This window comes from Mya arenaria, chromosome 6 (assembly GCF_026914265.1).
Source record: "Mya arenaria isolate MELC-2E11 chromosome 6, ASM2691426v1".
NCBI classification, from domain to species: Eukaryota; Metazoa; Mollusca; class Bivalvia; order Myida; family Myidae; genus Mya; species Mya arenaria.
The window spans coordinates 16,576,162-16,588,391 of record NC_069127.1 but is presented as its reverse complement, the minus strand read 5'-3'; the positions used below and the strand labels follow the sequence as shown (position 1 = coordinate 16,588,391).

Sequence of the window (12,230 nt, the reverse complement as noted above, 5' to 3'; positions counted from 1 at the left end):
CATCAAAAGATATATGAATAAGTTCGTTGACATTTAACATGCCAATTCTGACAATGTCCACGTGTCTCTATATCATACGGGCTATAATAATACCAATTCAAATGGGGATTCCATCCGAGTTTTTAGCTCTACTGGCCAAAGGCCAGAAGAGCTTATGCGATGGTAATGTGTACGTAGTATGTGCGTCCGTGCGTTCGTGCGTCTGTTAACAATTGCTTGTGAACACGATACAGTCTTCAGTTTTGATTGTATCTCGATGAAACTTATACAGTATCTAGATAATGCTTTCTATTTTTAGCAAGGTCTGCATGAGCGAATACTATTTTTAGCCAAGTAAATTCAAGTCTAGAGTTAAGGGAGACAATTTGCAAGTCTAGGATTTTGAGAGACAATTTGCTTTTTGCTTCTGCAGTTGATTTTGTGAATTACTCTGCCTTGTTCTTGTTGAAAGCCCAAAGGCCATTTTTTAGCTTTAAGTTCTGTAGTTTGCGCATTCATCTTAACAAAATTGGTTGTGAATGTTTAAGTTATGCACCTGGTGTCATTAATGGCCACACCCAGGGTTCACAGGTTTGGTAAACATAAATCTGGAAAGGTTTGAAAATCTTTTTGTGTGTTCGTGCATCCATCTCAGCACAATTGATTGTGAATGTTTGTTCAAATTGATCAATGTTGTCCTAGGATGCCCTTGACTTTGACCTTTTGACCAACTTTTTTAACTTTTAAAACTACAGAAAATTTTACTATGAGTACAGTTTTGAAAGCATTTTTTTTGTCAGATGACTTTTACTTGGCACATATTAAAATAGCTCTTGCAACTAATCTGCTTACAATACTTTCTGGGCTCAGATGTTGAACGTGCTACGTTTTCAGGTAACCCAAACACAAAACATAAACTATATGTCTGTTGCCTTTCTCATACATACATGCTCTGGATTGATGTGACCACAAAAGCCATGCCAGTACAGCATAGGCCCTTTTGGGCCTCTTGTTTTTTTATAGTGCTTTCGATTGCCCAACCAACGTTTTGGGATGCGCCGGCTGGGCTTGACCTATTTCGAAACGCTGTTCATATCATTTAAAATAACCCTTTGAGTTCATTGAAAGTAATACACTTTACGTGACTTGACAGCCCGAAAATGAACAATACTGTAGATTGTTCACTACATAAATATCAACATTGAATTTCAGGACACCGCCCTCACTGTGAGTGCTTTAATAAAACAATAGTTTTAAGAAAAACAAACACAACGTTTCACAACATTTACTATTTGTCCTAGCTTACAAATCACACATTTCTGATTCTAAAATAAACTGACAACAGACCAGCGTCCAGCACCTGGTCACTTATGACATGGTGTCAATCCGCGCCGACGAGGAAACCCGAAATGTGTGAATGGAAGTCGCCGGCGCCCTCCGCATAGTGGTTAAGATTGCCCGTAATATGAGAGTCGCTAATGCAGACCATCCATATCTCGTCCCCCGCCGCCATGTGGGTTAACACGGTAGTCGACCTTTCTACCCACATATTTATCGGATCTGCGTACAAGTACGATATCTCATTGGTTGCTACGTTCTGGACAAAGGCAACGTGGTATGAAAAGTTTGGTGGCCTTGACAGAGTTGTGGTAAAGGCGTAGGATCCAGCGACCGAAGCCCTAAATATTCCATGTCTGTTGTCGTAGCCATTTCCGATATTTAGCTTGACATCCTCGAAGATGACGGCCTGATTCTTTGTGCAATGTTCCAAGCTGTTCGCCATTGTTGCCATAAAAGCTGAGTGAACTGCTACACTACCTTTGCAACCTGTAGCATGAAATAACAAATAAGACGAAATGACCCGGTAGGCATTACATGGGTGGAAAATGGCGTTGTATTCGAATTAGAAAATGCGATGTGAACATAACGCCAGAATTGATACAAACAAACACAATGTGGTACAGTACTCCATAAAACACATACACGAACGTACACTTACCACACTCGGACTGGAACGCCTCCAGTGCAGCAAGACGGCCGTCCACACCGACCAACATGGACTCCAGGTCCTGCACGCGTGCCTGTAGTGTCGTATTAGCTCCATCCATAACAAATCCTTCAGCCAAGGACATACAAGCGACCATCAGGAGAACCATTTGCAGGAATCTAACGCCCAATGTGAAAGTTATTGTAGTCATCTTGTCTATAAAACTGACAAGTTAAACTAATGAAAGGATAGAGCAAAAGATAAAGGTTTATACTTTACATTTATGTGACATACTACTAAACTACCCTGGTATTTAGCTAGTCCATGGGTAGCTTCAACATGGCCCGATATCCGTATTTAAACAGTATTAATGATCTCCTCCTCCTCCAATCACCTCCTTCTCCTCTTCCTCCTCCTCCTAATCATCATCATCATCATCATCACCATCATCATAATCATATTCATTATTCCATGTACAATGAACGTATATGATGTAAAAAGTTGGAAAATCATCGACGTTTAGTTCTGTAGGTTTCCTAATAAGTCAAACCGCATGAAATGGTGAATATTACTTCTCAACGGAATTTTGCAAAATGGCATATGAAATAGAGATATTTAACTCGTACTCAATAAAACGGACCAGGCAGCTATAGAATACATGTAGTCCATTATCAATCGGATCGTGAACAACCTGTTGCTATACAGTCAAATAAAAAACGTATCAAACCGAAAATCTTCGCTTCAACTTAGGCCACCGAAACTGCTCGAAGTACTCGGAGCAAATTATCTCGGATAAAAGCATAGCAAAATACTTCGGGCAGTTGCTGCTTCTGTCAGTGCAGCATGCCAATGCTCTTGAGCTAACACAGCCCTTTCCCGTTGGTCCTTGCTCTTTAGCATCTGAACAGAATGCCTGTCAAAACCGACAAGGCAAAATTGATGTATTTACTCGAACCAACACCTCATCGGTGCCTGATACAGCTGAAGAGCTGGCTGAGTCTTGTCTTCAATCAGCTTCCCAAACAGGGTATTGTTGACTTTGTAATCGATACCTATAACTCAAAGTCAATCAAGTCATTTGAACGCAAAAAGGGGGTCTACGCTTATAGTGTTGATATCTGGCCCAAAAACAAGAACTCCTTAGAACTGGAGGGCTTTTATGGGCAACAATGACATCAAAACCCAACTGCTACATCTACTGTTCTGCCAGCTGAAAACTGACTGATATGCAGAAAAGCTTCGAGCTCGCTGTCTACTATATCCTTGGAGATAAATGTATTATAGTCGCACACTACTTGACTGTTTTGAAATATTTAAATAATTCCCAATTGAGGCGGGGGGGGGGGGGGTTAATCCCAAGAAGTGGCAAACACTCAAATTATATTACACTGTATGCACATCAGAGATAAAGATACGGACACAACCAAGACCATTGTAAGATCTCCAAACACCGTCCTAGTGCTGCTAAAGAAGTATTCCAGTGATATTAGCAGAACTGTTGTATTTAATATTGGAGTAGGTAGCAAGCGGCGGCGACTCCTCAATGTTGATGAGATTGCTCAAAACAAAGGAGAAGACATTCAGTATTATCAGCCATTAATCGCTTCACATGGTGACCTACAAAAAATGCATTTGTTAGGAAAGGAAATTTGCCCCCATTTAATTCCTAGAAAAGAACCAAGATCACATTGCTTCACTGGCTAAACTAACACGAATACACTGACAACCTCGTTGAAGGAATCGGACGCTTTGTTTGCGGTATGAGAATAGTAAAACAAACTATATACCGATGAACAAATTGGGATATGTCACATTCTGTAAAAAGACGTGGTAACATTCTAGACTCGGATAACAGTGTCGACATTAGTTCACTGTCGCCATTAAGGGCATCCCTTGAATGTTCGCCGGGTGAACAAGTGAAGGTCTGGCTTAACTCTCATAAAATTACCCACGACTTCCAGAGTTGGAAAATAGGGTCAAGTGGTATCGAATACGAATAAAGAAATTGTTGACATATTGTGTACCAGAAGATGTTAATTCCAGAAACTCTGAAGACGATGGAAAAGCCATTTCTCCCGAATGCTCTATTATGTTACGTTATACTATATATGTATACATCTATACAAATGACAAGTCGCCAGTTAAAGCTTTGCCCCGCCCACATGTTTGTTTAGGTTTTGTTTCGTCGCATTATCAGGTAATCCTTGATTAAAAAATAATGTTATACTAATTACTCATGAAATAAAATCCTATTAAAAGTGAACTGATTGACTTGTCATGTCCACAAGTGGACTATCCAATATTGTCAGCACCTTTGCTGTGACTGGAGCCCATCACATTCTTAAATAACCATTGAATCACTTGATGATTTTCGAAATAAAAAGCTGTTTGTCAGGCCCATGTTAACCATTTCACGGGAAGATAACTTAATGTCCTCTACTCCATGTCTTGAAAGGGGTACATTTATTGTTTTTTGCTGTCTTTCAGCCTTTGCTATATATCAAGTATTATTTCGTAAAATTTGATCTAGTCCTTATTTTTGAACCATTCTAATTTTAAGCCCCCCCCCCCGACCCACTTAAGCACTGTATTGCAATAAGTGAAATATATCCTACACTATGCAACCATAGTGACCTTACAACGGCTTGTATGTCGAAACTCGTCTATTTAGATATATATGTACTACATGTAGTATATATCTTTATTTGTTTGTTTGTCGGAGCAGAGTGATGTTGTTATGCATGTCCGTCGGCAAGGTTCTATTCTATCTTGTACATACTGAATCACAAACGTGATATGAATGATTGAATAAACACTACATGGATCCAACGAAAACAATTATAAAAAAGAAAATTAGTGCTACGACTGTGATTTAATACAAAAAATGATTTCACATAATTTAATTAGCCTGTCAAGGTGCTTGACAGAGATCCAAGTCATTTAGCCGCTCTCAATATCTCAGATCAAGGACCATTCTTTCATTTCTTTAAAACGATTGCGAAGTGATTACAATTGCCACATAATAAACTTAAAAACGAAACCATATCTATTACATTTAAATGTAAATGGATTTCACTTTCTTTTGTTTACATTCATTGATTTCAAAACGAAAGGCTTTTATCCCGTTAGCTGCATGGTTGCTTAAACTGTATTGGAGAAATTACTGAACAAGATTTTAATAATCGACGGTTAATATCCATTGTGTCTTATATAATGACTCCGTGATCTAACTTCTGATCGTGAAGTGTGTTCACTAATCCAGTTTTATTAATATAAGCTAAGCAAACACACTGTACCCGATTGGATTAATCACAAAAGTGCATCATCTAAGAACCCATAAATAACCGGTACCCAATATGTTTGGATCGGTATTTACCATTATAGCCGTGTGAATTGGATGTAAATGTTTTGAATGATGTAAGTATGGTATAAGAAAGATTTAGTTTTTTAATTGATTTGATTTTAAAGCGTTTATTTGGTGTTTATATCTTAAACATGCTACTATACTCTACATTGTACTCTATATAGTTTGTCATTACTATGTTTTAAAATACGTATTCTCAGAAATATTTAGATATACACTAAGGGAGTGGCAATAGGCCCACTGAATCAAATCATAACATTTAAGAAAGAAATCCATTCTATGAACATTGCTTAAAATGATCGTTTTATAGGAGAGATGTTGAAAAATTACAGGGGATATGCCTTAAAATTCAATTATAAACATTCTATTTGAAATTGTGAGTAATTCAATATCCTTTTCATCCGTTAAATATCAGAGAGAATAGGCGAACATCGAAATATAAGGATATGTAATATACGTTTATATTAAAATACAAATATACCATTTTTGTCAACAGTTGACAAAGACTGCTATTTACATGTCCATATATGCCAGACGATAGAGAATCAACTTTCTTTTTCATAACTTATCATTTTATAAGTTTTAATTGTTATGCAGAGACTTGGCAGTCTATGTTACGTACAGAATCTATGAATTAATTGTTTGCATGATTTAGAATAGATTTACGGCTTCATTTGTACACAACAATACCAGGGTATTGATGAACGGTAGCTTGTTTGTTTTGGCAGCAACGAAACATTAGCGGGCACTTTTGTATGAAACGATTTTAATTGTTTCCTTTCCATCGGCGTATAGAATTATTTTGTCAAATAATTGAAAACTTTATGCTGTATTGAAATCGGTAATGAATTATCAAAATCATAAAATTTATCAGCCGAGTGCTCTGTCAACATACCCGGCGCTTCTTCCCCTAATAGCTGTTCTAACAGCCACCATTACATGGGTTCAAGTGTCAACGAAGTAAGTGTTTAAGAACAGCTATTTAAAGATCATCTATATAGTTTGTGTCTTAGGTTCTAATCACAATTATGTTTCTATTTAAAACATACAAGAGTGAAATATTTGGATTAAATACAGGTAGGTCATTATTTATAGTTTTACACGAATCAGTCTGTTTTTTGAATTATGTGCAAATTACTTTTCGACGGAGGAATTAAAGGAATATATACTGTTTGACAAACGAGCCCATAACGCAGTTTTAACGAAGAGATTTGTTCATAAATGCATTAAATATTTACACCTGGAAAAGAATTGATCTTCAAAACAACAACATGTACGATTTATCGTATCGATTGTAAACAAATTCATTTGGTTTCAAGATTAAATTATATTTAAAGTGACACTCTTATTTAAAACCAGTACATGTACAACAAACATTAATTTTGAGTCCATAAACTCCTTACTAAATAAAATATTACTTACTGATAACAAGATTATAGCCGTGTATTTAATAGCGGAAAACCCACAAATATTAAATGATTGGTGAGTGCTAAAATATTTACAGCGATTAATTATAGTTTCACAAGGTAGGAATTCCGTGTTTTCTGCACCTATCTTACAAGTTAAACACAGTACCCTCATCAGAACCACTGTTTTCGATATTTATTTAACATTTTGGGTTAATTAAAACTTGTATTAATTGTGGTACATCTTATTTGGGAGTAAGAGTGCACCTTTAAACGATTAATTCCTTGTAAATAATGGCCTCTTCGGCATTCGCAAATATCACTTGATATGTGTACGCACGCAGGAGAAATATCTAAAAAAATGCAATAACATTAAGTTTAATCTCAGGTTTGAATTTAGATTGCTTGGATTGTTAATGTTTTGGTCAATTAGAATGAATCCATGTTGCCTTATATTTTTATTTTTTGTTAATATATAAATCAAGATCAGCTTTTTATTAAAGAATCACACATCGGTCTTAACTTCAATAACGAAAAATAACAGTGACTCCAGACAATGTAAGAGTCATTGTTTACTTGGCTTTACTAGACCATTTAATGGGAATAAGCCAGGCGCAGCTTATATAGCTAATAACTATCTAAGTGTTTGGCGCGAATGCCTCTATACTAGCCACTGCGCATGCGTGAACGACCACCTAATAAAACACTACGTGGAAGTTGGCGAAACTTTCCTAATAATTAAATCATAATACATCGTAGAACCCTTTGGCGAAGGCATTTGCGTTAACAATGAATCGCCTTAGTAACTAAGGACAATCTTTTTCCGATTTGTAAAGACGATGAAAAAATGGCAAGAAACATCAATTCCTGATAGAAGCATATAAGATAAAAGTTTGATACACTTTGTAACATATTCAGCTAATACAAGTGCAAGTCCACCATTTTGTTCAATATTAATGAAACCGATGCAACTCTAAATGTTAAGTAAAATTAAATTATATATAGAGTTTAAATGATATCAATATTTCTTTATAAAACACTGATTAACCATACAATATTCCATTGTGGATAACTAAACGAATATCCATATTATTCAGAACAAGTGCAAATATTAGTGTTGCTCTTTGGACCACTTGAAGGCCGAAAAATGACCTTTGGATTAACCGATTAACGTGATTGCGTTCGCGGTTTGCACCATCCAATGTTTCACACGCAACTCTCCAATACACAATTTACTTTCATAACAGACCAGTTTAATAGTTCGACTGATAATTATAGTAAAGTATTGCAATATATGTTAAGCGTAAATTTAATTGCGTTTTGCTACAATAGGAACTCGTTAATAGTTTGTAAATGCACTTTTTACGATTTTTTTTATTACGAAATAATTTGCGGCAAATCATTAGGAGTGATGAATATAATATACTGAGGGCTGGAACCCTTTAACAAATGTTGATATATTATCAGATATTGTCTTTAAAGTCCACACTTTTAAAATGCGTTACTAACGCATTCAACATAAGGTTGAAATGTTCTTTTTTAAAACCAACTCACATTTACGGAAATGTAAATTCTAGAAATATGTTTTTTGCATTATTTCTCAATCTCAATAATAATTCGAGTGCCGTATCAAAGTAATATTTAATTTCATTTCAGGGCGCTGACCGTGGGCCCCAAGTCCAGACATGTAGATCGCGTTGCCCCTCAGCCGCAAACGCAATCGTCACTTCCGGCCACGGACATTGACTTTGACCTGCTGGTAAAGCGAGTTGAGAACACAATCATGACTGACAAGGGGCGCCAAACTGTGGGTATTACTCCACAGGAACTACTTGCGCGTAGCAACCCCGGCCTGTTTACGCACGATATTGAAAGCACGGCCCGTGACCTTACAAATCCACGCGAAATGTATAATATACTGTCACATAGAACAAAATCAATCGAGGATTTAGCGGTCAGACTTAAGCAGGAGCTAGCAAGAGCTTCCAAAACAACTGGACATTTTCCAAATCTACCGAGAACATTAAGTATGAACGATATAGATCAAACAAAAACTGGCAGATTCGGACATAAAGCTCAGCCTGTGTCGAACATGCAAAATGGGGATCGAAAACTTGACGTCATTCTACTAAATAGGCATAACACAAGCATTGACGACTTCCGAGCTTGTTCACAGAAGTTGAGAGAACAGGAAAATAATGTGAATTTACCTCGGCTGCCCACTGCGGGGACTGGACATCCTGACAAGGATGGTGATACTCGTGATAAGGAGAAACTGGAGCTGCCGGACCTTACAGAGAAACACAAGGACGGGGGCGAATTAAAGGAACCGCCAGTTAACACGGACAAACTCGGCAAAAATTTATTACGCATTAACGAGGAGTTATCAACATCAGATTCAAAGTTGGATAAGTGGTTTTCAGAAATGCCCAATGAAGTCTTTGATAAAGCACAGCGCGCTTTAATGGAAAACACCATAAGGGAAAGGTTAAACGAGTTTCAAAGAAGACGAAATCGCAAAGTCAACTTTCCTAATCAAAGTGTTAATGTGTTTCTAGGTTCTAAAATGACTCGAATACCAAACACATATTTAGAATTAAGAGTAGATTCATTCGGGAAGCATTTGCAGTACGACAAGGACCGATACAAAATGCACCTGAAGTCCGTTCACCACCTGAAGACCCGGGAGTTGTCGGACGTAGAGCGGCCGTCACGGGAGGATGAACTGCCACGCATGGCGCTCCAGCACCGCTCCCTTACCACTCTAGCCCTCACCAAGGCCAAGCCTAGACTAGATGCCGATAAACGGGCTAGGTCCAGGAAACATTATATTGAGATCCCGACGGCAAAGGGAATGAAAACCGTGTACATGAATGATAGTTTTGACGCGTATGAGCGTGAGCACGGGTCGAGACTGAGACAAAGTGGGATAAGTAATTATGAAGAGTATACAGAACGGCTTAACATGATGCGCGAGGCGAGCGACATTATCCACATGAGGAACAACTCACCAATCATATTTTCCGAAGGTGATCCTGAACAGGACGCCGAAGCGTCCAGTGGCGACCGTGAAACAACCAAAGCCGCAATAGTTAACCTAGCTCTAGCTAAGTCAGCCCCGAAAAGTAGAAAACCAACGCACCTTAAGAAAACTTTGATGGAGATTGAACGTCATGAGAAGTTAGGACATACTAATGGGGATATTGTGCATGGTGACAGTGACGGTGATGTTGATTTAGATGTAATGGATGGTATGATTGCTGGAGAAAAACACGAACCAATAGTAACGAAAATACCCACCGCGCAATCAAGTCGGACTTCCGACACTAAATCCTCGAATTCGTCTGTAATGAGCAACAAAACACCACTTAAAAGGTTCAATACTTTAGAAGTGTTTGCCGAATTCGGGAGAATTCCGGAAGCCCCGACAATAAATAACTTACGGCAGCAACGCACACGCACAGAGGGATTACGAGGTATACCGCTGCCGTCTTCCATCAAGTTAGACACAAAACACCAGCCTCACCCGCCGGCGAATCCACCCAGACACGACGTCTTCTTCCGCGAACGGGAGGCGAAGAAACCGGATGTTACGTTCAGGTTTGAGCCCGGTGCAGTACACATTTACAAAAACAATCCCTACCAGCTCCAGAATCACACTAGATCAAGCGAGCGCGCCCGGGTCATCTACGGTAAAATAAATAAGGAACCACCGGTGAGGCGAGACCCAGGCCACGGCCGTCGTAAAGATGATACCAGGGACGGCAACTCTATGGCAACGATGAGTACAAAACTAGACGCGTATCGGTCAGAGTTAGCTCGCTTTGAAAACCGTGCACTCGATGAGAGTTTTTGCTCGATGTCCTCGCGCCACGATGATGGCGCCAAGAACACCATGCTTGTTATCGGGAACGAGGCCAGCAAACGGCTTCACGGAATTTCTACCGCACCAAAGGCCGTCAGCAAACGTGACGTTGCTGTTGAGACTGATATAATCGGTTCGCAGCACTCATCCGAAGCGAACTCGCCCGAACATTCGGCACGTAAGTCCCTAGACCGCGCCCTTTCGGCGGCGCAGAGTGGGTCGGGGCTTAGTGACTTTATTGTTGACAATAACGACGGAGAGAGCTTGAGTAGCGACGGAGATGAGGACATGCAGCCTACAGACAGTCAGAGTGTGTAATCAACTAACTAGAACGTGTTGATTTCTTTACATGTGTGGAAATGTCCGATGTTATAACATCATTTCAGTGTGTGCGCTTACGAATCCACCAAAGGGAAACTACTGCAAATTCTGCAAAGACTAAATATTAACAAAGTGACGTTCAAAATGTCACTGTAATAATCTTGTGTATGTATGCTTTCAATAGATAGAGAGCCACATTTTTCAGATTTTTATGTATTAATTGGTGCGTTATCATTTTACAAATAAAAGTATTTATTCACATACTTATCGTAATCGTTTATTACTGACTTTAACCTTTTAATGAAATGTTATTTTTATAGAGATTTTCTAGGGAAACATTGCTTGAGATTTAACATATTACTGGTTGATTTTACTTGTACATTCGTTCGACGTATCTATACTACTACTTATACTACTGTCTCAGTCACAATTGCAGCGGCGGCCGGACGGGCTACAATATCTACGCACAATATTGATTATATGGCATTATTCCCTCGGGCACAAAACAATCCCTGCAGCAGTCACAAGCGCTATACGGAAGACGAACGGCGTATTTTGGAGACTGAAACTGCCTTTGAATTGATGACGCTCGGTCGCATAGGGCCGTCCTCCGGCGACCGTAGTTTTTGACTACTGATACCAGGGCACACGCAAGGTATCTGCATGAAAAAAATGGTTTATATACCTGCTCCACGCACGGCGCAGACTGTCACGGGGGCCGTACGGATGGCGTTCAGCGAAGGTACGGGAGCCGTGTGGCAAACGCAAGGCCACCGTTCGCCGCCCGAAGTATGGTTACCGTGTGATTGCTTTATGGCATGGCTACGGCATGTCTAATTGCCACAGCGAAACCTAGAAATAAAAATGTTGTAACTCCGCTCTATAATCCTACGGCAAAACCAAACGGTCTGTTAAAAAGGAATACATCGTAGAGTGAAACTAAGACCACCGCAAATCCTCTGCTGCCGCCGCACGTATCTCTCGAACTCGTGGCCACCGCATCGTATCCGTAGAGCAAATGTGACGTAGGCATAAGCTAACATGAATCAGTAAGTATAGTAATAGCGGTACTCAACAATCAGATGCAGAGCCTGGATTGGACGTACAATGGGCGCACTTCAGGGGCGCAACTTCGGTAGTGCATCCCAATCCATAGGAACCCCAAAATGAGTACCAAACATCGCGAGACGGCTTTAGGATTCTTCACCGAGGAACATAATATATGCATATTAATTTTCTTCTACCATGTTAAAATGAAATGTTCTTTTGGATAAATACATTAGAGGGAGTTGCGATGGTTGCATTTTA

General features: G+C 39.2%; 2 protein-coding genes across 2 annotated transcripts; one reads left to right on the top strand and one right to left on the bottom strand.

Moving 5' to 3' along the window:
• Window positions 1–1,264: 1,264 nt before the first annotated feature.
• On the bottom strand, window positions 1,265–2,194 carry LOC128236450 (C1q-related factor-like). The gene is made up of 2 exons (XM_052951311.1): window positions 1,979–2,194; window positions 1,265–1,806 (listed from the first exon to the last, which is right to left on the bottom strand). Exons 1-2 carry the CDS (start codon window positions 2,175–2,177, stop codon window positions 1,361–1,363), a joined length of 645 nt encoding a protein of 214 aa, XP_052807271.1. The 5' UTR covers window positions 2,178–2,194; the 3' UTR covers window positions 1,265–1,360.
• Window positions 2,195–5,189: 2,995 nt separating this feature from the next.
• On the top strand, window positions 5,190–11,183 carry LOC128237017 (uncharacterized). The gene is made up of 2 exons (XM_052952186.1): window positions 5,190–5,383; window positions 8,393–11,183. The coding sequence occupies exons 1-2, from the start codon at window positions 5,379–5,381 to the stop codon at window positions 10,917–10,919; spliced, it is 2,532 nt and encodes an 843-aa protein (XP_052808146.1). The 5' UTR covers window positions 5,190–5,378; the 3' UTR covers window positions 10,920–11,183.
• The last annotated feature ends 1,047 nt before the right edge of the window (window positions 11,184–12,230 follow it).